Source organism: Bombus huntii, chromosome 2 (assembly GCF_024542735.1).
Source record: "Bombus huntii isolate Logan2020A chromosome 2, iyBomHunt1.1, whole genome shotgun sequence".
Lineage (NCBI taxonomy): Eukaryota > Metazoa > Arthropoda > Insecta > Hymenoptera > Apidae > Bombus > Bombus huntii.
In genome coordinates, this window is record NC_066239.1 from 16,094,501 (window position 1) to 16,122,255 (window position 27,755).

At 35.3% G+C, this 27,755-nt stretch overlaps 2 protein-coding genes across 5 annotated transcripts in view; one reads left to right on the top strand and one right to left on the bottom strand.

The window, feature by feature from the left end:
• The window catches only part of LOC126878145 (lachesin-like), a 483,910-nt gene that overhangs the window by 203,288 nt on the left and 252,867 nt on the right, over positions 1 to 27,755 (bottom strand). The gene's annotated exons all lie outside the window — the stretch shown is intronic.
• On the top strand, positions 778 to 2,411 carry LOC126878130 (uncharacterized). The gene has a single exon (XM_050640635.1). The coding sequence runs from the start codon at positions 909 to 911 to the stop codon at positions 2,124 to 2,126; it is 1,218 nt and encodes a 405-aa protein (XP_050496592.1). The 5' UTR covers positions 778 to 908; the 3' UTR covers positions 2,127 to 2,411.

A 27,755-nucleotide genomic window follows, 5' to 3' on the forward strand; every position in this document is an offset into this window, starting at 1 on the left:
ACGAGTAAGTACTATGCTTGAGTATTTTATATCACACATTACATTTTTGCATCTTTGATCCCTCATAATTAAGAATTCCTCATGATTAAGAATGATAGCCGATAAAAATTAATTCAAGTAAATGGAGAATTTGTATATTTTCTATTTAATTAAATTTCTCTATCTAATTTCTATAGTTTCAAATTTATTCGATCAGTGCTTGATGCAAGAGGCACTTTGCAAGCACGTTTTATTACCCAAAGTATTTATATAGCGTTCGAATCTGTCGCATTTGCATACAGGTGTACTTGAAAGTATTACTTCTTATCTTTTGAAATACTTATATTATTCTTGTTTCAGTTAAAATGACAATGTGAACATACCGAGAATACTCTATTGTTAAAGAAAAGTTTTACCATTTGCTTCATGCATTTATGCTTTTCTTCACTTAATTTAAACTATTTCGTATAAGCCTGTACAATACAATTTTATTTAAAAGTTAAAAAACACAGGAAGCTTCAAGTATTTCAACATATCTTGAAAAATGCAAAGAGTACTGCATTGGACAATTTAATTAATTTAACTAATTTCAATCAGTTAATGATCGAGCCTACTTGCAACATACTTGACTCCATCACTACCACTCTTTTTCTAGGAATATTATCACGGCTTTGCCGAAGTATCGTGTGACTATGAATGAGTCTTTACTTCCTCAATGTGAGAGATTCGCTATATCATGGCCTGTACTCTACGTCTCCCACTCTACCTCTCGTGCCTCGTTTCGTCACATAGTCAATGTTATCGGTGTATACGAGATGATAGTTGACTCTCAGTTGCGATGGTCGTTGTCATCGTCAGTCTACGATCGTAACTGTAATTAAAAGGAACTCGAGCAATCGTCGTGATATTCGTTGCTAATTGGTGATGCCATGATGTGCGAGCAAACGAAGAATTGTCACGCCTGGTTAGATCCTCTGGTCGGCAAGATAACCACGAATCTTGGCAAAAATTTCAATGATATACGATACGAAGTATCCACTCCTAACGACTCCTTCTTCGTGTCGAGTTTATTCTTCGTCAATATCGTCTCTAACTCGACTGCCAACAATGACGACGAAGAGAAGGAAACATCGAACAGCGTTGTGATAAAGATACCGTCATCGTTGAGCCATTTACGAGAAATGATGAAATTGAACGAACAGTTCCACAACGAGATATTGTTCTACAAAAAGTACGCCAAGTATTACGATCAACTGCCTCGTTGTGTTTACGTTGAACAGGATGACTCTTTTAATTCGGTGATCGTCCTAGAGAATGTAATTACTCAGCGAGGTTACAGCTTGTGCAAATGGAAGAACGATATACCTCTGGTATATACTATAGCTGCGTTTCGAGAAATCGCAAGGTTCCACGCGAGAGCGTACGCGATAAAGAAGAATCATAAGGAAGAATTCTTCGATTTCGTGAACGGTATCCAGGAAGTTAGGTTCTACCCAGGCACCATTATGAGTGATGTATTCAATGAAACTGCGACCAGGTGGCTCGACTACCTTCGAAAGCAAGGCCACGATAAACAATTTTGTGACAAGCTCGAAGCTCGATTAGAGAACGTGTATGAGGATTTGATTCTGAAATTTGTCGAAGTCGAAGAACCTCTCGCCACGCTATGTCATGGCGACTTCACGATAAATAACACGTTGTTCAAAAACGAAAATGATAAACTGAAAACTATGTTTATCGATTTCGCATTAATACGGTATGGGTCGCCGATTTTGGATCTGTCTACGTTCGTATGTCTGCATTGCGCGAAGGATATCGACAAAAATATGTTGGATAATGTTTTGAAAGCCTATCATGACTCTTTGATACAGTGTCTTAAGGAGAATGATATGGACTGTGAACAATATCCGTTCGAGGCTTTCTACGAGGATTATAAGAAGAAAGGTCTGTTTGGATTTTTCATTGCCGCGTTTTTCCTACCTATGGTGATGGGAAAGTCTGATAAAGGACTGGAAGATTTCGATCAAATGGACATGTCAGAGTGGATAGAAACGTTGCATCACTTAGGTGGAGATGAAATTAATGAAATTTTGGCGAATATGTTGCTGAAATTAAATGAGTTTGGGTGCCTGGATTATGTGCTGTAAATGATCAGTATTTGTTACACTAGTTACGATCAACAGAATCCACGCTTTTATAAATCAATAAAACCAAACAAATGTAATTTTTATTATTACTAAAATTTTAATCACGAATTTTATAATTGAATATTGGATATTGTTAAGTTTTATAATTTTGGACGATTTGTTGAAGAGTCAAATTTTATTGTTTGAAATTTGAAATGTATATAGCAGTTGCAGAATCTATAAATAAGAGCGAAGTTATTGTAAAAAATATCATAGAAATGTAAAATATAAGATATGTTCTTTGTACGAAGCGTATCATTAATTATCCTTCTTTTTTACCTTTTTCATCTCTTTTACATCGTGCAACGAATAATCAGTACGTAAATATTAATTTTCTAATGTTCACTGGCAAAACATATTCGCAGGAGTACTAGGCGATATTTTACGGATGTTAATCAGCGTAATTTCATTATAACTAAAAAATGAAGAGCGATATAATTTATAGATTCCTTATGCGCATTATGTAAAATGTTTGAAATTATACGGAGATAATGTTGATAAAGTTGGAAAGAAATTCGAAAGTGTATATAAATGTTACGAGATATTAACTGCAAGTAAAATTTCAAAATGTTTTATAGAACGTGCCTGATATATTTATAAAAATTTTAGAACATATATAAAGTGTGTTTATAAAAATAATGGTAATACTTTCGCACTGTACATTGTATACTAAAATATTTATAATACACATCTGGTATTTATCGTCCATATGAAACACGTAATCACTATCCGATCACTATTATACATATCACACAAACAGCATGAATCGGTACATATGTACGTTTATATATATTTACGTACGTTTGTATATATTATAACAGTACGTCCTTTCAAAATCTCGTTCTACGTACAATTATCGATCTCTTCAAGATAATCCATCCTTTAAACCAATACAATCAAACATTATACAATTGAAATTTCCAAGAACTTAATCCTTCAAAGATTACGCTTTTGATATCTTGTACTGCTCACAGTATATAGCAGAAACCTTCATAATCCACTCTATCACATATATAAAACATCACCGTATAACTACTATATATACTATATATTATAACTGTACATACATGTATCGTTCACTCTGATAAATTCTCATTTTGTGTCAATCCTTTAGAAAATAATCCACCAAATCCGCTATCATTAACGCTAACATTATATACATTTGAAATTATCAAAAACATTAATCCTTCAAATCCCTGTAAAATCCATCTGAAAATAATCGGCAATCCGTGATACGCGCAATTAACGTTTTCCATAATGAACCGGTATCGGAAAATTTGTCGAGAGATAAGCGGCCAGAGCTTTTTTTCATAGGAATACACGGATGGAAAACGGGTGCAACAACGCGGGTAAAAGGCTGGTTTAGAAGAGTGCACGCGTATACCGGGCGTCATATAGGTATGCGATGTACATATCCAGCGAAATAAAGCTCGTAGACACGAGGCAGCGGGGACGATGCGCGAAATTATTCTTTCGCCTATATGCAAGTACGGATCTGCCTTTCAAATAGAGGCACTCCGTGACGCGCGGAAAAACTTTGTCATTTCCATATATTTCGCCGAGGACTGACAGCCCTGTCTCTCCCGGGAAATTCACTTACGCTCTAACCTGAATTTTAAGCCCGTTAAATTTTGTTCGTCGCGGCGGTTCCACGCGCGGCCGCGTGTCTTCACGGCCGGAAGAGGAAACGAGGGACTGGAACTTGCGAGGAGAACTTGCAGGAATACTTTTAGCTTGGAAACGGTCCTGAAACACGCGACCTACGGGAGGTTACCTTCGATATCCCAGGAATCGTGGAAAATAAAGAGAATGATTGTTGGATTCGTAGAATGTCGTTAGAGCTGGTTACGTAGCAGATGATTAACGGGTACTAAAAGTGCAGACTGTAGCAGGGAAATTATACAATTTCTCGAAGAAGATTCGTGTAAACTACTGTTCGAACAAATGCATACTGTGCCATTCAGAAATCGGTTGATGTACTTCATAGAGGATACCTTTTTCTATTGGAATGTCGTACCTTTCAGTTAAATGTTTTTCTCAAATTTGTTATCTACAATTTGATATTTATAGCATTAAGTTTGATCCTTAAGCGATCTGGTTTATTGTTATTGTTATTGTATAGCAAGTACGCCGTGCGAAATGTTATGGAAAATTCATCCACTCTTTGTGAAATGTCTCCGAAATCTCTCTTTTATCCAGAAATTTGATTTATTTGAGTTTTATTTATTTTAATGGAAAAGTCGATTAAAGAATAGCTTTTAAATTAAATTCGCGTATCATTGGTTGAGAACTTCTGGTATTAGAGGAATATTTTACGATGCGCAGAATCACTGAAATTACATTTTCCGTATGCAAACTTGATATTTTACGCGTTTCAAACGCTACTAATTAAAGTTTCTATACGGTAGCATGAGAACACACTCTCCATTTAATGACGTATAATTGTCAAGCGGATGTATTGTGTCTTGTAACATGTTTAATCACTGATACAAGAGAGAACGACACGTATGACATAAGCGTTTTGTTACTTTCAAAAAAAAGATATTTGAAGATACGTACGAATAGAAATTATGATGGTTGCGTGATAATGTGAAATATGTCAGCTTATCTATCTTAAAATCTCACAAAGAGTGCTTGTTCTTCTATTTACATTTACGTTACCACATTAATGATCTTTTATTACGTTTACGCATATTCAACGCAAGAAACTACTACATCAATCCATCCAAGTCAAGGTTAGAGCAATAGTAAGTAAGTATTTACACATCAATAATTTATATCTTTCCTTGACTCTCATGTAACACTATTGTCGAATTTCATGAAATGTGACAGAATATTTAATCATATACGAATAATAATGTTACACTTTCGTATCTCAATTTCAATGATAATTGCATGAAATTATTATGTTTACGAAATACGTTTGACAAATTTTAAGGTGTATGGAAGAAGCAATACACGTAGTTAATTTAATTAGACGAAATATGTGACGTTTAAATTTTACGGGAATAACAATTATTTAAATTTCCGGTTTGCTTTGATCTCCAATTAACAATTCTTTGTAGAGGAATCAAGTAATTTTAAAAACAAATCAATCTTCATATAAATATACAGTGCCGCTTATAATTATTGAAATGAGACACCTTTTATATTTTATTTTTCTACCGTAATATAAAAGCCAAACAAGAGTTTTTTTATATTTTCAATGCATACGAGTTTTTATTGGAACAATAAACATTGTCTTGATTATATTATTAATTAGAAATTGTACCACGCTTAAGTATACATTTTTCCACAATTGTCCATCGATTTTCGAAGTCGATCGAATAATTACTTTACCTTCCTTAATCAAGATACGTAGATACGACATTTTAATAAAAAAAAAGAGTTTCGTTTAAATTGTAATTGATAGAAATTATGATAAAATAAAATTTGTTATAAAAATTAATGTAAAAATTTGAGATTCCAACGAAATGAAATCAAAATAGGGAAATAGTGAATTAAATAGGAAAGGGAATTCATGTCGTACTGAAATGTAGACTATCGGAAATCTCGACTTGAAATTCAGATGGAATCCATGTGTCGCTCTCACCGTCAGAACGTAAACCAATCGTGTTTCCCTGGGATAGCTTTATTGACGTACGTCACTTCTACGACACGGAAATGTGTCAAAAAAATATGTATCATGTTGCTTTTATCTTTGATTTACAAATCGGTATTTAGTGTCTCAAAGGTAACATCTATTAAAATAAGTCAAAGATACGATAAAGACTAACGCAATAAAGACTTAACGTTATCTTATTAGCTTCGTTTGCTTATTATTAGAAGGAACATGATTAAAATTTAAAGAGCTTTATCCTGCATGATGGGTCACGATAATTAACTAAATTGCTTAAAATTGCAAATTCACTTAATAATATATTCATTAACCCTTTAACGTGACTAAATAGATAACAATATGTACAGAAAATAACGCACCCGCGACGATCTGTTATAATTATACGCACTTTCAACGTTGATTGAGCGTATGCAAACCACTCGATCAATTTCGAAATTACAAAACGCTCCGATAATTGACATGTACCGTGGTAAATCGCGGACAACCTTCCATCTAATGGCACACGCGAATACATATTTTGAAAATTACGATATAATTCTTGCATATTGAATTCGACAAAGGTTAGAAATATTAAAACACTAATTATTTTTCTTCTTTAAGCAACTAGCGATTTGCGTCAAATTGCAAAACATTGATCTACGCTAGTTTCCATTAAAAGTAACGGCAATGCATGAGTCAAATATGGAGAGGGTATAAAAAAATGATCGACCTTGATTATCACAGATTTATTTTGCAGCTTGTTTGGGTCGGTGGAGATCTGTTACAATAGATCGCAAAATTGACGTTGAGAACCGTAAATGAACGGTTCTCATGGAAAATGGTAAAAAAATTACATCATGATGGGAACTGATTTGATTTACATAATCTGTTTGCTGATACACACACACAAAGTCAAATGTATCAATGCGTTTCATGCTCTTAGAAAGTAAAATATAATACGAGAAGGTAAAAAAGTTCAATTCCGAAATGTCCAGTGACAATAGTTTCTTCTATCAACACCGCCTTTATGCTGGAGTGTCTGAACCCGTGAAATTCGATAGGGTGTACGAATCGTACCAAAGATATAGATAAACTAGCTGCAGACTGCATCACTGGAACACACGTACACAAAAGTTGAGTTTTCTCGCTATTATTATTTTTCTTACTTTGTCCGGTGTTTTGTTAGTGTTCATCTTCCAGTCTGTGCATAGCTTTTGTTCCGAGTGTTCATATTCTGCTTTAATAATGGTTTCCTTTTCGACCTTTTCGAATTCAAAGAGTTCAGAAACCACGAGCAATACGAAGTAAACCCATTGTTCGGTATGAGCGTGCAAGTGCAATGACTTGTTCTTTCACGTGCCAATGCACACGCGGTCAACCAGCTCCCCTATAATTAATAATAGAATTCAACGTTCATACTTCATCTTCAAAGCGTTGGTTCTTCATTAGCATTCCAGTCGATTAGCAAGTTCTGTTGCATGTCCTCCAATACGTGTAAGCTACACTTTATATATTTCGCGTGCTTTGGCATAGTTTCCAAATGCTTCAGCTATTGCACGAGACATTTTCCGGATACAATATTTTCGTACCATTATTAACATTGAATACGAACAAAAGCTATAACCGGAGGATGAACGTTAACGAAGCGCAGCCGGACAAAGGAAAAGAAAAAAGAAATAGTAGTAGAAACTGAACTTGCGTATATGTATCTCTCAATACTGCAGTCTGCAGCAGTTTATCTACATTTTATATATTCGTACGCCCTATCGAATTTCACATGTTCAGGCACTCCAGAATAATGGCCATGCTGGTAAAAGAAACTATCGTCACTGGATATTCCAGGAATTGCATCGGAATCGGTCTTTTGTACGTTCTCATATTATATTTTAATTTGTATATCAGTGCTAGCCTTTCAACCGGTTTCCGCTAAATTAATCAAAACTAGTTGTACTAGTTTTACCCGTAATATTCTACATGTATATATTTTAAACAATAACAATATCAACGTACGATATAAGATTAAGATAAACCTATTTACAAGAATAAGTACCAAGACCTTAAACCCAACTAGCATCGATACCGCACCATATTTACCATGTTCGGTTGGTACGAATTAGCAGTCGTAGCCAGAAACATGATCCTACTAATCCGTTGCGCGTACTGTGCGGCTTGTTGCTGCGGTAATGCAAACCTTAACAAGAACGGAGCTACGTTACATCGGATGTAAACGAATCGTTGAACAAACAAACAGCCTGATAGGGAGGAACGTTCTCCATCCAGCCACCCTAAACCATGAACACACCGATTGCTTACAGTCACGCTAACTGCGCATCCTTCTATATAACCACCAGGACGAACTTGTCGCTTACACATTTATCAGTTGCTGCAAGTTCGCCCGTTAAGATCGAATAATGCTTGTGCACGCCGTGCATGTCGTACTATTCGCGAGTTCCAACTTTTCGGACGATCGAGACGAGTTTAACGATCGTAGACGAGAGACCTCGTCGCTCAGGAAGACGTTGTTGAAGCAGTTAGAAGGTAGAGAACAGGAAGAGACAGCTAGAAGAAGATCGACGTGAGCGCGAAGTCGGTTGAAACCAGCGCGAAATCCAAGATGCGTAAGGACCGCCTGCCTTAATCGAGCTTTATAGTTCTAACAAGTGCACGAGTTCGAGGAGCGCGGTGATTCTATTCACGATGAAGTTTCGACACAGTTTCAGAGACTTCTCAAGAATCTTCTTGTTATAGATATAAAATGGTGCTCGTAAACAGTCGACCGTCTCTCGAGGTGTCTAGGTTCCAACGAAGTGAAGAATCCGATAACGGAATTTCGTGATTACTGTAGGACAAGGCAAGAGTGGAAAATATGACTCAACGTGATTGGGAGAGATTGATGAGAATATTAAGTGGCGCGGGAGGGGGGGGGCTGTGGAGGAGTGGACGATTGAATTTAACTCAATGAACTTAGAGAAGCCATCGAAGGTCGATTATGGTTGCTTACAGGATATCTTTCTGAGGCACTCGACGTTTCCTCGAGACAGAAGTTGGTTATATGTTTCAAGTCGATTACTTGTTTCAATGCTGTCAATCGCAAAATTGATCTGCTACTGTTTTAGCGAAATTTCATCTTGTTAATTAATATGAAACAGGCTGATGAACCGATATTAGACAGAATACAATTGTTTCTTTCTAAAGCATGCAACATCATCAAACGAGACTCTACGAGATCATAATTTTCAATTTCTCAATTGTTTCTTAACCCTTTATGAAAATCGTATCTTGCCAACTAATATGAAATAGGCGCATGAGTTGATATTGCATAAAACACAATTATTTCCAAACCATGTAACATCACCAAAGGAAATTCCCCAATTACGTTCTGTTTACAGACGTCTCGGAAACATCGACAGAGGCAACGTTCAGCTACAATCACAAACAACAAAAACACGGAATCTCATTTTGGCCGGTATTTTCAATGAAAAGCCGGATCGGTGAGCACGAAGTGGAGAATAGTTTAAAACAAGCGACGAATTCGTCTTGGCGTTTATTTAAAAAGAAAATAACACGGCAAGCTGCATCATCTAATTCCGTTGGACACGTCTTATTTTTATAAAATTTTGCGCGTCCCCATTCGATGTTATTTTATCATCCATTGATCATCGAATATTTCATAAATTTGGATTAATCGTACTTTATTACATTTATGGTACGAAGCAACGTATCTAATAATTCCTTATAGCATTGTAACGAGAGATAAATTTTTATCTTTTCGACGATTTATTAAACGTAGAAAATTTTTTTTTAAATTATGATTTATAACGGAAACCATATATCTTGAAAAATGTTCTTTACAAGGAATATAGAAGTAATTTATTACTTTCTCAAAAATTCATAAAATCAAAATGAAGTTACAAAAATAATACATTTATATGTCAAATCGGGTAGCCATTTGAGAAATCCAAGTTATTACCTGAAAGAGAATTTGCGTTCAGAACATCGTTGTGAATTATTTTATTCCTGCTCGTTTTTTAAAAGTAAGAGAGCTGAGGCACACTTGGTTTACTGGGATTTCAATCTAAACATAAAGCTGTCAGCTCTGCAGAGATTGATACATGCACCTTGTAGGCAAGCATACTATATCATTTGACTGATCTAACCAGTAGTAGATACCTACATTCAAGTATACCTCTTCACCGTTGAAGGGTTGAATCTTTTTCTTGTACGTATACATATTTGAGGGAACGATAGTGATGGATTTTGTACGTATTTATATTTGAAAGCTGAAGTAGAAATGACATCATATTTTTTATATCATTAAATCTTGTAGAAAAAGATATGTTTAATTACTTATACATATTTACTCACATATTAAATAAAATATTGTTAAGTAATGATTTGAGATTGTTGTAGCTAGTAATGTAAGCAATCGCAATGAAATTTTAAAATACAATATTTTTAATTTCAATTTTACAATGAACCTGATACGAAATTATTACCATTAACAAATTATTTCATCTCCCATTTTGAAAAATTCCAAAAAAAAATTTTCGCTGCAGTAAATGAAAATGTCATGTTGGCTTGATATAGGGGAAATTTGAGGTACAATATTTCAACTTCGGTACCGCTGGGGTTACTTAAATTTGAACTACATGTACAATGTGTCCTTCTTAACAAGTAACTAAAATTTGAAGATTTTCCTAAGAAATCTAGTTTCTCGGAACAACATCTTAAACGTTTTATCGAACGACACAGTGTTTAACGTTTAATTTTCCGGAACTCTGCAGCTTCCATCGTTGAAAATTTTATTGTTCATACTTCTAAAGTTCTACATAATAAAAGCCGGACTATAGAAGCACTTTACGACGCGTTAATGTAACTCTAAAGTCGGGTTACGGCAACATAATAGCTGCTTCATTTTCTGGAAATAATCCAGTGACACCATTTACCTCACTCACTTTTTGGACAACAAGCGTTTCAAGTACTTATGTTTGAACAGTAAATATTGTGTCACGTGTTTCGTCACAAATATTTCGATTGCATGTTATTGCGCCGTTATTAGAATCTACTTGAAGATTAAATTGGTCACGGTTAGATACTTAAAATCATTACATCACATGACAAAACGTCGAACGTTTCATCTTTACGTCTTATTATATTTTTCCTATTACAAATAAATACGTGGCATCTAATATATAACAAACGCGCATAATATATAAAATAATAGAATTTTATTATGAAGAGGTTTAGTGGATATCAACAAACAGGTCAATAGATTTTATAAACACGTCTTAAGCGATAAGAAGATAGAAAAGAGGGAAGACTTTTAGTGTAAAATTCAATTGCCCATAACTGGAAAAATTGCGTCTAAAGCGATATTCTATGTAACATTTTATATCTTTGTTATATTTTTAAAATAGATCCTGCAAAAGTGTTCCACAAAAATATACCTTAACATCCTGTATATATGTTCTCAAACGCCGAACAATTATACACTAAAATTATACAAATACCTGCGTTCTTTATGAAATAAACTCATTTTTATTTTCATTTATATGTATCATCTTACAATTAATTATTTATTTAAATTCCCGTATTTGTAAAAACTCTTCATCCTGTGTAATAGAAAACTTTCGATTGTAAGAGGACCGTAGGGAAAGGATTAACGTTAACGTAACTTACAAATTCTACCAGGAGACATCTCCTTTAAGTCGCCAGTCAACGTTATTTTCAGGCAATTTCTCGAAATAAAGAGACCCAGTGATTCAACTGTGCATATACTTACACAGATTCAACACTAACAATATTTAACACTCATTCTGACAACATGACCAAACACCAAGGAGACAAGTTTATTCGGTACACAAGCTTATGTTTAAATAGCACGATATCCGAGAAACACAAAGATGTAGTCTGAGGGACGGAGAATTTGTCGCCACGATAAACGTCGTTGCTGGAGCAAGAAAACCTCGACTCCTACTGCCAAAACATGGCCGCGAATCCAACGTGGGTATGCGGGTGCGTATTTCGTGTTTCCTAGAAATCTCTAACAAGCATCGTGGTCATTCTGATCTTCGTCGATTTCACGAAACAGAAAACTCGACCGTACTCGATTGTACATATTCGTAATAAATAATTCCAGGTCGCCAGCGAACCGTCTCACGGGTCTTCCGGCACGAGATTCGCCTCTGGTGTGCATTTAAACGAGTGTTTCCGGTTTCTCGTGGTTAGTCCCCTTTACCTGGCACCGAGTAATCCACACATAAAAATTTTAGAACTCTGATTGAAGCTTTAAAATTGATAACCTCATTAATGAAAGGAGTTTGGTAGAAATTTAACATTATAATCAAATTGTTCGCGATTAATACTAAAAATCATGCAATATAAAGTATCAAATTATTTATTGCCTAACCCAAATGTGCGCTACGAATTTATCCGAACCTAACTTAAATTTACTTAAGTCATAAGAAGGTGCTTTTTGCATTCAGAATGCAGATGGCGCATTTACTAGATGACTAAGAATGAAAAATATTTTTGGAAAAATTGCAATTGATCGGAATCGCGAAGAAAAAGGTAAAGGTCGCTTTTCAGTTTTTCAATCTGCAACGAAGATTTAAACAGCACATTTTGCAGATTCATATCATTTAGATTCGTACCAGACTAGAAAAAGTGAGATTTTTCCAAATTTCTTGTGTTGTCTAGTAAATGAATCTTCCTACCTTTGCAAAAAAAAAAAAAAAAAAAAGAAACAAGACGTTTGGTCCAATTTCAAGAAAGTTGTTCAGTCTCAAAGAGTGTTACAACAGTTGTGGAAATCACTGTATCTATTATTTACGAACAACAGTTTCATTGAATAAAGCTTCGTAAATTGTGGAACGTTGTGCGTTATACATATGAATATAATGGTTAATTTATGCATAACAACGGATAACATTGGTTGGGAGTAATACATTGCACATTCTCAACCTACAAACACATTAAGAGCTATGAACATAACATTTGCATAAATTCTCGTCTATCATTTTTATCAATTACGCTTTAACAAGGTTGGACAGTAAATTAAATTTAGTCCGAATAGAATGAATTCTTGTAACAATAATAATAATCGTATCTGAATAGATAGTGGCAAATTTCTCCGCGTTTTAAATTATTGTTATATTTAAATTGTTATTACTCCGTACACGTATATAGTTAAACAATCGAGGAGCCACGATAATTATTAATTCAAACGAATCCAAGATTTATTCGATTCACTATTTCGTTTCGTGAGACTGTTTACAGAAAACTTCTGCGTTATTTTCAATAACAATTTAAAACACACGAAGAATCTTATTTCCACACCTGGGAATCAAGTCGCTTCGTGTCAATCATCCAACATCACAACGAGCAGATATCTGGCCAAAATAACACGCTCTGTAAATCCGACCACCTGGAAGTGCTCCAAAATCCTTAAAACATTCTCAAGCGAGAAGATCGCGAGGATTTGCCGAGCAGCTGACTCACAAGACTTCGTTGCAGATGTTTGCGAAGATTCCCTGAAACAAGGAGCGACGCACCGGTTACGGGAAGGTGAGCGGCTCGGCCACCCCGTCGAGGAGAGGGTGAACGCGACGCGGATATAGAATCTGAAAAGGAGCGAACACCAGGGGAGGATATGGAGGCCGAGGACGAGAGGTAACTATGCAAATGCAAGAGTACATTTATCTCGGCACCACGCCCATGTATTTCCTGGGAGCTTCCGGACGCATTGTCGGAAGCGAATCGAATCCCCACACCCTCGGCTGCCAGCCTTCGTCCCACCTCATCCCGGTTCTCTTTCATCTTCCTCGCGCAACCATACACCCTCGCCCTCATTCTCCCTTCTCTTCTATTTCTATCTCACTCTTTACGCTATCCTGGCTGCCGCTGTCTCACCTCCCGATACTCTCGTGTGCATGCACGAGAGTGCCACCACCCAGGCCGATACTCTGGAGATTTACGAGCAAACTAGTCCGGTCCCCAGGGCTAATAGACCGGCAAGTTATGGGGCCAATTCAATTTAATTTCGAAAATAAACAACCGCCAACGGCGATGTTGGTCAATTTATTCAGAAATCCCGTGAGCGGATCGCGATACATCGCAACGGGAAACATCGTAGAGCAACATATTCTTGAGGAAAGGAAGGAGGAACAGGCCTAGATTTGTGTTAGGAAACGATGCCAGACCGCGTCAGGTCGACGTTAATTCGCCAGACCATCTAAATTGCTAATGTTAAATTAACCGTCTAAACGACGTATATTTACGCGCGAATTGTTCTGTCTGGCAGCGAGCCAGCCACTCTTAAGCGTACGCCAGCGTCGAACGCGTACAAATACTTTTTATCGTGAACGGATGCTGCTCTTACACAAGTAGGTACTTTCGTCCTTTCTTTATTTCTTTTTTTTTTTCTTTTTTGTGCGTTTATGTTTTCCTTTCGGAATAGAATCGTGGCACTCGTGGCTCGTCCTAGAATTACACTATGTTTCGGTAAGAAATTGAGAAATGGAGAAACCTCGGTGAGCTATGGTTTTGAGAGCAGATAGGATACGTTTGGGATGACCTGGTAAGCTATCGCTTGAATTTCTTGATGGATGTTGCCAGCCGAAATGAGACTCGTCGTTTATTCTGAATTTGCCAGTCCACAAGAATATTTCTCACTTGCTACGAATGCGCTTGATAATTTCAATAATAAAATTATATCACGTCTGACAAGTCTGAACATGGTATTTTAACGAAGGCAAAATGACGAAAACGTGGAAACAAAGTTGAGTGAATTGGAAATATAAAACCGCAAATGAAATACTGAAATGTATGATAACTGAGAACTGGCTTGTGATATTACTATTGTTGGCGTATGCAGAATAAATATATTTTTTCCTTTATTTTATGATCTATGAATACGTGGAAAAACAATTTCACGCTAGGCAAAGTACTATGTACATGTTGATTGAGCGATGCTGATCGATTCTTGTCGGATATGTCGTCTTCGTCCCAGATTTATGACACGTTATGCAATGCAAAATATTCCGATAACTCTTCATTTTTACGTATCATAAATCTGCGCGACTGCTCGCAAGTCTCAAATATTTTGTTTCACTTCTGGATGGAATATTTCGTAACGTATGTGCGAAAGACCAAGACGACTGTTTGACAGGCCCTGCTATCTTCTTTCAAAAATAACACGTTCCAGCTGAATATCCCAGAAATTGGTGTTTGAGATGGTTCGCCAGGTTCGATAACAACATAACAATAGCATTCATCGCTTTCAGTGAAAAATATATTTTAAATATTCGGCTAATCGAATAGAACAAACAACCATTTCCGTGTCGTGTAATAACATTTCTAAATATAACATATACAATGTGGACACGTAAAAATTTTCTGTGCTAAATGTTTAAGTACTTTCGTGAGTAAATACATATAAAATATTTTATATATCTATCAACATCGAATCTCAAAACAAAAATAGTCACGAGTTTGCTAATTTCACGGAGACGTGGCGACGCAATTATAGAATCCACGTATCTGCATATATATTTCATACGGTCGGAAACTAACTAGAACTCGCGATGAAATTGTTTTACACGAATAACGCTCGCACACGCATGCTTCCCGAACAGTGCGATGGTGTGGGTAAATATTCACCGTTTCTATATTCCTTTGAACTTACAATATCCACTTATCGTGAAAGAACGGAAAAGCGTGAGAGTGCATCGTTATTGACGGCATCTTGTCGCGAGTGTAGCATACGACGCGTTTCTGCTCGAACTTGCTAAATAACCACGGCCGTACACGTAGAGTGTTCACGAATGAAATTGGTTTTCTATAATCCTAAAACGAAGAAGTGCAGCACTTTCAGAAAATGAAGCGTGAGAGTAGGAAATTCGAGTGCCTGTTGATATTTGTACAACGCGTGTGCTTGGAAAACGACCTAGTGACACGATTAGGAAGCGATTTTTCGATTGTCCATTTGGTTGCTGATGATATTTGTTTGTTGTACGATTGAATCTTTGAATTTTTGAGCTTCTTAATTCTAGCATTTTGTAATCTTTGAATCTTTGAATTTGAAGAATTTGAAGATTCTTTTACTTATTCAAAGTAGCGGATAATTTCTTCAGTAACATAAAGATATAAAGACGATTTCTCGCTTGTTTTTCTATTATCGAAGCTCTAGTATACACAGACAATTACGTTGTTGCAACAGTGTTAGATATAATCTTTCAATCTAAAATAAGATGTGCAAAATATAAAATACTCCACAAATATTGATATAAAAATTGATATAAAAATTGTATTAATCTACTTATATTTGATAGATGAAAGAAATATTTGTGAAAATCCCATTTTCTTAGTTGTGTTTATTCTATTCCTCTGAAACCTGATTATAATCCATTTCTTTGTCTAATCATTCAATAACAAAGTTTCTCCCACTGTAACATAGCGTGTATTTAAACAATTCTACATAAATTAATCTACACTTAATAATCAACTAAATCATCTTATACGTATAATCACCATTTCGACATTTAACGACGATTAGCGAACACGATGAATCGAGTGCATCGAACTGGTGGGATACATGCAGGGGGATCTTTTCCTTTATCACTTAAACTGCTAGCAAAGGCCAGGCTATTATTGGACGCCGATATTCATGCTGGGTCAAACTGTCGATAGGCGTGTAGCGGTTCGCGCTCTCTCGCCATATCCCCCTAATCATAGCTTTATAGCGGCGTGTTGATCATCACACGTGTAATTGGCTCCGTGAAACCCTGTATATCCATGTAGCCCCGCTTCAATCCCCTCGCCCCGCGTATCCATTTCCTGCCGTTGCCTCGATTGCACGACGGCCGCGTCGCGACGCGAATTTGCATTTCTATCAACGCGTCGATACAGGATTCGACCGCTTGACGATATCCTTAGCTCGTCTCCTGTAAACTCGGTATCATTTGCACAAGATTCATGTCAAATAATCACGATTCACCGATATTTCCTTTCCTCTTTATCTTCCTCCCTACCTTCCTTTTGAATCGTTGTATCTTTGAATATTTGAATCTATGAATCATTGAATACTTGAATATTTGGATATTTGAATATTTGAATATTTGAATATATCTTTGTATCTTTATATCCTTGAATATTTGAGTATCTGAATATTTGAATATTTGAAACTTTGAACATTTGAATATTTGAATCTTTGTATCTGTATATCCTTGAATATTTGAATATTTGAAACTTTGAACATTTGAATATTTGAATCTTAGTATCTGTGCATCCTTGAATATTTGAATACTTGAATATTTGAATATTTGAATATTTGAATATTTGAATATTTGAATATTTGAATATTTGAATATTTGAATATTTGAATATTTGAATATTTGAATATTTGAATATTTGAATATTTGAATATTTGAATATTTGAATATTTGAATATTTGAATATTTGAATATTTGAATATTTGAATATTTGAATATTTGAATATTTGAATATTTGAATATTTGAATATTTGAATATTTGAATATTTGAATATTTGAATATTTGAATATTTGAATATTTGAATATTTGAATATTTGAATATTTGAATATTTGAATATTTGAATATTTGAATATTTGAATATTTGAATATTTGAATATTTGAATATTTGAATATTTGAATATTTGAATATTTGAATATTTGAATATTTGAATATTTGAATATTTGAATATTTGAATATTTGAATATTTGAATATTTGAATATTTGAATATTTGAATATTTGAATATTTGAATATTTGAATATTTGAATATTTGAATATTTGAATATTTGAATATTTGAATATTTGAATATTTGAATATTTGAATATTTGAATATTTGAATATTTGAATATTTGAATATTTGAATATTTGAATATTTGAATATTTGAATATTTGAATATTTGAATATTTGAATATTTGAATATTTGAATATTTGAATATTTGAATATTTGAATATTTGAATATTTGAATATTTGAATATTTGAATATTTGAATATTTGAATATTTGAATATTTGAATATTTGAATATTTGAATATTTGAATATTTGAATATTTGAATATTTGAATATTTGAATATTTGAATATTTGAATATTTGAATATTTGAATATTTGAATATTTGAATATTTGAATATTTGAATCCAGCATGCTTACTCTTTTCGTTTTCTTTGTTTCCTTCTTTCACAAGCTGGTTGGATATCTCAATGACTCGTAAATTGCTGTCCTCTCACGGATTTCCGGATTTCGCGGTATAAATCAATGACCTTCTCGGTTAATCAGCCGCGCCGATTCTAGGAGATTGCGGAGGTTAAGCGAGATCCGTTAGAGACTAAATGGTCAATTAAGTCGACGGAACGTAGATAAAGCGATACGTTGATTATAGTTACATAATCCATCATTTTTTCAAGTACGTACATAAAATTTGTTACTTCAATTTTAACTGAGAAGAAACACGCGAGAGTGCAAACTCCGCTTTTGTCAAGTGTATTTTACGAGGGCAATATTTACCAGGGGCAAATATCCGAACAGTCGATAGTATCGGTGATCCAGGGGAACCCGTAGTTTCGGTGGTTTGCTTTGCCGGTCCCGAGACAAGCTCACCACAAAGTGGCATCGAAGGATCGATAGTCGACGACGTGTGGCCGCGAGTCGACAAGTTCCTGGCCTCTTTTGAGGTCGCGGCTTACACGTACACGCGGTTCAACCATGGTGACAGTGTTTCGGCGGACGAAGAACGAGCTTTGCGCGAAAATGGAAGGGAAACATGAGAGTGAGAGAGAAGGGGGAGAGGAGAAGGGGAAAAACAGAAGAAACAGAGAAAGATGGGATGGAAGAAAAAATGAACATAAGGGGAAGTAGCTGTGAGAAGTGGAAGTATGGGAAAGCAGTTGAAATAAAGAGAAAGGAGACGTAGAAATAAAAGAAAAAGGAAGGGTTGCACGGAAAGAGGATAAAGTTCGGAAAGAATAGAAATAGAAACCAAGATGGAAAAAGTAGAGACTGTTAGAGAAATAGGTACGAAGTAAAAAAATGTGTTGCAACGGGGAAAGGAAAAAAGGTACAAAACATGAGAAATATTTTAAAAGGAAAAGCTCGAAGGACATAAAGAAGAATGACATTCTTGAACAAAGAAAATTGAAATACATGAAAGAAATACATTGATGTTACCGTGATGTTTTCCAAATTTTCCTCTCATACTGCTAATATAATTTCAAAATGTTTCCTGTAACATTCATAAAAAATGTCTGCAAGTGTTTGAGTACTTTCATGAATTATTATATATGTATGCACCGTATATCTTCCTCGATTTTCGTACAAACAAACCAAAATCAAATATGTTTATTATAACGATTAATTAACTTGTACAATGAACTTTTAGATAAACGTATATATTTAAATCAAATATGCTGTATCACCGGGCGGTGTTGCACATGGTTATTAATTACGACGCGTTCCAAGCTTGTGCAACCGTCGAACGAGCATCATAGGGAAAGCGACACTCGAATTTTGATAAACGACTTTTCTCACGTCACGTCCAAGTCGCAGATCGATGAGTTCCTTTGTTGTTGACTTTATATCAGACTATATTTTTCACGATCGACGTTCACGTCCCCGATGCAATATCAAGACTGTTCAAATTTCGTTGCAACCGATACGGATATTTATCGGTTCATGCGAGAGAAGAGATTTAACCTTAATTCAAATTCAGAAAATCATTTGAATCGTTGAACATATGTATTTGTAGTAAAATCTAGTAGCTGCGATTTCAGCCGAGATATCATTTTTGATAAAATACTGAATATCATTTAAATTCCCACATTTATTGTGCAATCTAGTAACGTAATCCATCGATTTATTTGGTGGCGAAACTTTGAGATTTAATTTCTAGTTAAAATGTGTAAAGTCGTCCGGATGTTGGTATTTTACATGTTTTTGCATTTATGCACAACCTTACCCATTTTTGCATATTTGTACCTGGTATAAATGCATGAATATTCGTAGTCCGTTTATCAGAATCAGTTAATGAAAGCACTGATCTAATCTTACAACAGACCAACCTAAACCAAATCCAATCATATAAAATTGCATCTCTCTCTCTTCCTGTTTCTGTCTATCTCTCTCTCTCTCTCTCTCTCTCCAACTACCAATAAGATTACATCACGGTTCTCCCAGAAAGCAAAAACGCTTTACCCCTTTCCCCCCCGCTGCTTTTCGCTTTTCAGCTTCTTTTCCTCTGACATTCGATCACGACTGATTCGTTCTGCTCGTTTTCTAGGCTAAACTCTGTTCAGCTCCCTTCAGTCGGCATCAGAAGTCTTGACGGCGACCCCGCGGCATCCCGAGGTCGGTATTAACCCTTCTACGACGCGTTTCTCCGGTTCCCCAGCGCGTGAAAGCTTACATTGCTTGGCTTACATCATTATTCTGTCCGCTTAATTTCTTCTTCGTCGCAAGCCGGATGGCGGTCGTCGAAATGCCCAGGGCATGGCTCGCTACAGGAGGAAACCTACGTGAGGCGAGATTAGCCTATATCCGGTTACAACCCTTTCGACGTGTAGTACACGACGATACGATGCCGGCCTTTCCGTACGGCTTCATATTGTTGTGTATTATCGTTGTCGAGCATCGGGTGAAACGCGTCCGGTGGTCGTGAGCAACGCGAATAGCAACGTGCGATTCGCTGCCGTGGAATTAATGTCAATTCAATTTACCATTTAGGGTTACGAGACGGTGCTTCTTCCGAGGGCCTCTCGTAACCAAAATCAATTGGCCATGAATGAACTCGCCAACTTAACTACGGCACTGCCGTTTAACTGCGTTACTTCACCTTCACGATTTTTCCCTGGTGACTATTCCGGTTTACTGTTTCGATTTTTGTTCTTTAACCCACTATACACACACAGACTTATTATTTTCTTCTTGCAACTTCTTTTCTTCGGAAATCTCCTCTTTGAAAGTTTACGTTAGTGAATTTTTTAACATCGTGATTATGAACAAGAATCTCAACAATTTGGTTAATCTCCTTTTCATTATTATCCCTCCTTTCACCTGGAACTTACAACTTTACGAAGTTCGAGGAAATTTGAAATATTTTTAGCAGTATGAGGAAAAGGATATTTCTTAAAGATCATGAATAAATGAAACACTTTGCCAGCAGGTAAATAAAATACCTTGTACAGTACTTTTGAAAGTTCCTAAATAATACAACCAACGACTCAACATCTATTCAAAATTAATCAAAGATGTTAAATATGACTCAGATAGTAGAAAACTTCGAGAAGCTTAAAGGAGGAGAGATTAAAACAGAAGGTCGGGCAACCTTCCTTTTTTGCGCTAATTTGCATCGCGTTAGATGAATATTTAAACGACGCTTGAATAGTCAAATATGTTACTTAACGAGAATAACTTGGAGCGGATCTTAAAACGTTGTTACCGACAATTAAATTAGAGGTAGGAAATCTTAGCGCCAGACATGGTTATGGTGTAAATTAAACACGAACAAAGTGATATTTTTCTTAGCCGGAATTAACGTCGACACGATGAAATAGCATTTCAATTGTCCGTTATTCAACCGTGAACGAAGGGAAAATGTGGCCAAATTTTTTCAACCTCTTTGCCAAGCTCATTTCAGTTATTTTACTTAAATCCCCTTAAGTTCTCCTCTTCCATCGTCGAATTACGTACTTCGTATAACGTTTGATACTCCTCGACAGAAGACAGAATTTATTGTTAGTAAAACTTCTAACGCATCGGTAAAACTACATATTTAGAATAGTTTTAATTTTTTACTGAAACGCGATGAAGATTAATCAAGCAACTTGATACCACTGTATCAATTTAAACTTCTTACTTTACTTCACATGAAGTATCCTTTCCAAGTTTCCAAGTGAATTTCGGATTCTTTTCGTTGTTCTGTGACTTCAAAGAAACAAGTTGCTAGATAATTTAATTTCTAGTTCTTGCGGATATTCGTTCCTTAAATAAAATCAGACACTTTGTAAACATTGCATTCGCTTGTGCTAAGAAAATTATTAAACTTTCTACGTTCATTGTAAGATGATTTTTATACAACGAATAAAATTCTACCAATATATATTTCTTTCGTCAATCCATTTTCTTTTAGTCAAATAGATAATTTCCTTGCAATGTTGTTTCTTTTAAACTTACAACAAGTGTGTGTATGTGTGTGAATTACTCTAAAGCTTAAGGAAATATACTGCTATTCATTTATCATCAACGTTCCAATTTAACTGATGTTAATAAACAATTAATTATTTCGAGGAAACAAAGGTCACGATACGGTTCAATTATCGCGAAGCATCTTGTCCGATATAATTCTCGGATCGGAACAGGCACGATAGATATCGACGGATCGTGTGCACCTCTGGGATGGCGGAAGTCATCGAGCTGATCGCGAAGTACGATATCCGCGTATTATTCGCGATATTCGAAGCTGGAGTAATGGATAGCCACGGGGGCAATATTAGCAATCGATCAAAGAAACTTTGCATCCATATGGATTTCGCGTGCTCAGCAAAAACCTTTGCGTTAATGCCACTCCGGTGTATGTACTATCCTCTAACTTCGTCATTCCACCATTATCTCTTTCTTTTATTTTTCTTTTGTAAAAATTACAGACTTACACAGCGGAGAATATTATTCCCTTTTTCTTTTATCATGAAATCGTTTTGAAACGATATCAAACGTATTTGTTCACCGAGTTCTGTTTCCCATCGATCCAGATACGAACAAAAGCTTTCGTTTTATTTTATTTTATTTTATTTTAGCGGAATAAAAAATAGGAGCATGTTCTACGGTTATGAAACGCCTACGCAATTATTCCATTGCCGAAAACAGAGCAGACGGGAGAGAGAGAGAGAGAGAGAGAGAGAGAGAGAGAAAGAATTCGTATAACCGAGAATTCGTGGGAGCGTAATTTTTTTTTTATTTTTCCTTGCCTATGTTCGAGCCACGGTTTCGTTTAGTAGATTCGTTGCGAATTTAATGAATTCGACGCAGAAATTTACTCTTCCTGAAGGATTAAGCTCTTCAGACAACCGACTGCGTGATAATTTCATTAATTACGACGGTTCCATTAAGCAGCCACTTTACGTGCAGCGAGACAGTTTTCGTCTCGCGATATTAATTGTCATAGTCGATTTTCCATACAGGCTGTCGTGGATGTGGTGTGGCTGGTGTTGTAACATAACTCGATGTTTTACGAAACTATGGTTTCTTTACTTAATATATTAGGAGACTTCTATAATATAAGAGAAACCTTACCTAATATATTAAGTAATTACGTAACTACATACATAACAGTAACGATACATCGAACAGAAGGTATACAGTATCATGTAAGAAATTTTCTTGTCAAAAGATTAATAGCATGTACTTGTAAAATGATTAGGAAATGATGTTTCTTTCTTAAAAAAAAAAAAAAAGAAGAAACAAACAAAAAAGACAATATTGGAATATATGCGCTGTTTTATAAATTTAAGTTAAAATACGCTTACAATTGGAACTTAAAAGGTTAGTTGGAACAATATGTGCTATTGTACGATGAATATCTGTTATATGAACTGAGCGTGTTTAGTAATTTTAGGAGAAAGATACGAGAAATGGTGCTCCATAAATTGCACTATATGTATATTTTATATCTTGTTCAGATCTACAAGTGTAAGTGCCTATATTTTCACAAACTTATTAATTGAAGCAACACGTTGTTATAAAATTTATTGTATAGACAGAGTTTCTTAAATGATTCTATAAGAATATGAAAGTTAAAAAGAGCGATATTTCGTGAATCACGCGATATAGTTTATACTTCATTCAAATATAACGACATGAACAATAATTTATCTAAGACAGTATCATCTTATATGTTCTGTTTTTTCGTATTAATAGCATTTTTATTTCGTTTTTATATCAAATTCGTACAATATTGTACCGTTTCCTCTTCTCTTTTCCGTTTCCCATGAGATATACTTATTACGAATTATCAACAAAAAGTACACGCGATATTTGAACGATTGAGATTATTCTTTTCACAGTGACCTGAATAAAAGAGAGCTTGCAAGCGATTGAAATATTCTGTATTGTTTCTAAAGGAACTTTGTATTTATCGCTGCAACCGCTAGCTAAAGAACTGTCACCGACAGGTTGCATAGTTTAAAATTTCCTTCCACTCACGCTATTTCGCATGCTGTCTCGTCCAAACTGCGGACATTGTGCCTTTTACAGCGAACAGCGCAACTTTTATTTTTCTCCGTGATTAGTATTGACTCTTTATTATGTTTTGAACAAATAGACAGATAAAATATATGTAATTTCACAAGAAGAGAAACGATAACGATGATATATAATCATTCAATTTTCATTTGTAAGTAGAAAATCTACACTGGTTTACAAGCAAAAAAACAACCCTTTCGCTTTGTAATTTGTCAAAATTTCGAAAAATCACAATCGATCATTCTGTACAATTATTTCAATCAGGTCACACATTTTATCTTATTATCTGTTCATTATGTCCGCAATTGTATAACGAACATATTATGAAGTAACGTACCTTTCTAATAATACAACAATCGATTCGTATAATAAGTATAATATACACAGGTGATTATACTAATTAATACGAAAATCTATCACTATCGGCTCGTAATATAATAAGTGTATTATATAGATAATTATAATCAAAGTGGTGCAATGAAAATAAATACGTCTATCTGTACAATTATGTTTGTGTCTCAGTAAAAGTCAATAATACCTCTACCATGAGTTGTTGTATGTTTGAAATAATCCTAAAAACAAAAAGATAAGAAACAATTAGAATAACTAAATAATTTTGTTCGCCGAAATGTAATTTTCATTGCGTTTAACGATGTTTTCTCAACTTCGTCATAAAATTCGATCGTATTTTTCATAAAGTAGTTAGTTAAATAATTTTCTACGTGCCTGCCGGCTATTACAGCCGGCCACAGAAATTCTAAAAGAAAAAATCATATTTCATTCGAACGCAACTGCTTCTGCAGTTACAGCACGTAACGAAGTTACAAAACTCCCCTATTCACCATATACAGTAGAATAGTTGATTGCACGAATAGCGAGTAACGAACAGCGAACGAATAAAATGTCGCTGAGACGTCGATTCGTTGCTCGAAAACTAGTTCGCGATATCGCGTAAATTGTTAGAATATTCTAAAGGGAACGATATGAAGGAGACCGCGATTCTACTTTCTCTTTGTGTTACGGTTTCTCGCGTTTAGTTGTGTTTGCACATAATTTCGTGTAACTTTAGCTCTCGATCGACGCGTTTCGCGATAGAAACCTGTGAAGTTGCCCTGCAACGTGCTTTCGTTCGCACTGCGTTTCGTGCTAACTTCCACGGCTTCGTTTTCTTTTTCCGCCTCTTTTCTGTAAACCGCGCGATTCGTTCGCGAAACAAATGGATACGAGTTCATGGAGTCGGCGACTGTTGCAGGAAAAAAAAAAAGAGGATATTCCTTTAATTCCGCAATGATCCGTTTAATATTTGGAAATTTCAACGATGGAATATTTTACGAAATTCGTTATAGAATTCGAGAGCGAGGGCAGCTCAGCATGTAGTTCGACCTCGGAAGTTTGAAACGCGATCGAAATAAAAAAAGCCTGTCCAAAGCTGTGTGATTAAGTTCTGAGTCCTCTTTTGAACGTTATTGGAAGCTTGCGAATGGAAACAGAAGTATAAAAATGAGTTTTGCAGAGGGAACACTGTTCTCCATGATTTTTAGAATCGTCGATAATCTAGGATTACTTGAAATAACTCTCGTGAATTTTTCATACACGGATATTATAATATTCGTAATACGACAGCTGTAATATCAGGTTCCTCTCGTACAATAATTTACCGTCTAATCGTATGAATAAACTAGCAAGTTATATGTTATAGGTTATAGATTTCCTTTTTTTTTTTTACGATTTTATAATTTTTTGCCAAATAAGATACGCAGTCAGATAACTTGTACTTTGCAACGTTTACTCGTACAATTTCGATCGTTTTATTATCGAACTTGTTACTATCGTGCAAGAGTCTTTTTTATTGATATCGGTATCTCGCAACTTGTGATTCATAACATTTCATTAACAATATCTCGTGTAATTAATTACGAAGAATCAATAGCATAAAATAAAATGATTTACGGTTACTGAAAAGAGGATAACGATAAATTATGAAATGCTATCTACTAAGTTGTGTAATATTCGAATAATAAAGTGGTATGATACTTTATCTATTTCACGCAGAATAATATTTCATGAATCGTCGACAATCTGCACGAAATCACGAGTCACAGTGAAAATATAAATAACTACAAGTACTGAAATTATTTCTCGTTTATACATTTTACATGTATCTTCGCCTAAAACGCCATGTATTTTACGAATACACGTTACAATTCTAAAAATCTGTTTGAAGTTACTTGATTCATAAATTTCTGGGTAACCGCGTTCGACATTTTCGGTTACCACGGATAGACGCGATAGAACAGCCTAGTTGCATAAATATTCAAGCGACTACGCGTAATTGTCGTAGTTCGCCGAGTAGAAATTTATGCGTAGGATAAAATATTCAACCATTACAATAATTAAGTGGTCGAATCGGACAATGCTTCGAATTGGCAATTAATTTTATATCGGTAAATAAACGTGGGGGAGGGTGGCTCAGGTATCGTCAAATTAGTATAATTACATCCCGTGGAATTCTGTTGCATTGTTGAATGAGAAATGAGCTCGATCCACCGGCTAAAAGGAGGGATATTTGTTTAAACAGGTTTAAATGTCCCTTGGGTCTCAAAAATTAGCTTTGTCGAACGTTGGAAAATGTCAAGTCAAACCCGCTAACGAACGCTGGTGTGAAATGTTACGCGGAACGTTTGTACGTTATTATTTATGAAACGACGGTATAATTTCGTTTTCAATTTCTCGCTCTGCTTTGGCTTTTTGTAAACTTTTTCTGCAATATCACTGAATATTTAAGGACTTTGTAGCTGGATAAAGTGTAATCTCGGACGGGACAGCACGAGCTTGAAATAATAGAGCTCGCTGAAACGGAAACATTAAGATAAATGTAGCGTTATAAGTGTAATGCGGTTTGAAATGCGCACTGGCTGGAACGAATGAGTGGCTTTCCACTGTTATTCGAATATTTAAGCATTGCTCATTGGCGAAATTAAAGGAACCAAGATGAAATGAAAGTTGGTGAAATGTTCTAATTTTAAAGGAAAGAATTACGTTATACATGTAGAGGTTTCTTGGCGTGGAAGAATTATGTATAAAATGTTGCACATTTTGCAAAATAGAGGTAGGTGCTTTTGATAAACGTTGATTAACGTTTATTGAGGCAGAAACGCGATTACTTCATTTTTAATTATTTAGCTATTTATTGTTGTCATAACATTCTTATCACAGTCGTTTATGCAAATAAGATATTTAGATATACACGTATCACATATCGGTAGTTCTACTGTTAATATGTTAATGGATTTACGCATTCGCATGCGTATGTTTATCATATTGATCTTTTTTATCAAATCTCTTCTACTCTATAATTGTCATCGTTCCTTCGTACGTAAACTCGCTAGCAACCTCCTAATCTCGCACAGAAGAAAAACACACCGAAAACAAATCAGTCAGCGTGTTCATGAAACGCGAAGCTCGAATTAAGAACCCCTCGCAGCCCCTCGCCCTCAGCCATTAACTTATCAACCATCTCGCTTTAAGAGTCCAGGCCAATTAATCAAATTGTTAAATTAGAGGATGTTAAAACCACGAAGAACGTTCGATAACAATCCTAACAAGATTTTCTAACGTGTCAGTTAAACGCATTAAACGCGTGACTCACTGGAAACCGCCCAAAATTTCCCGTTAACTGTCTCCATGACAATCAAATTCATCTCTAACAGTTGGACCTATCTGCCGCAAAATCC

Bases quoted from the DNA above. Each gene is read 5' to 3' on its own strand.
- LOC126878130 (XM_050640635.1), top strand. From the start codon at position 909: ATGATGTGCGAGCAAACGAAGAATTGTCACGCCTGGTTAGATCCTCTG.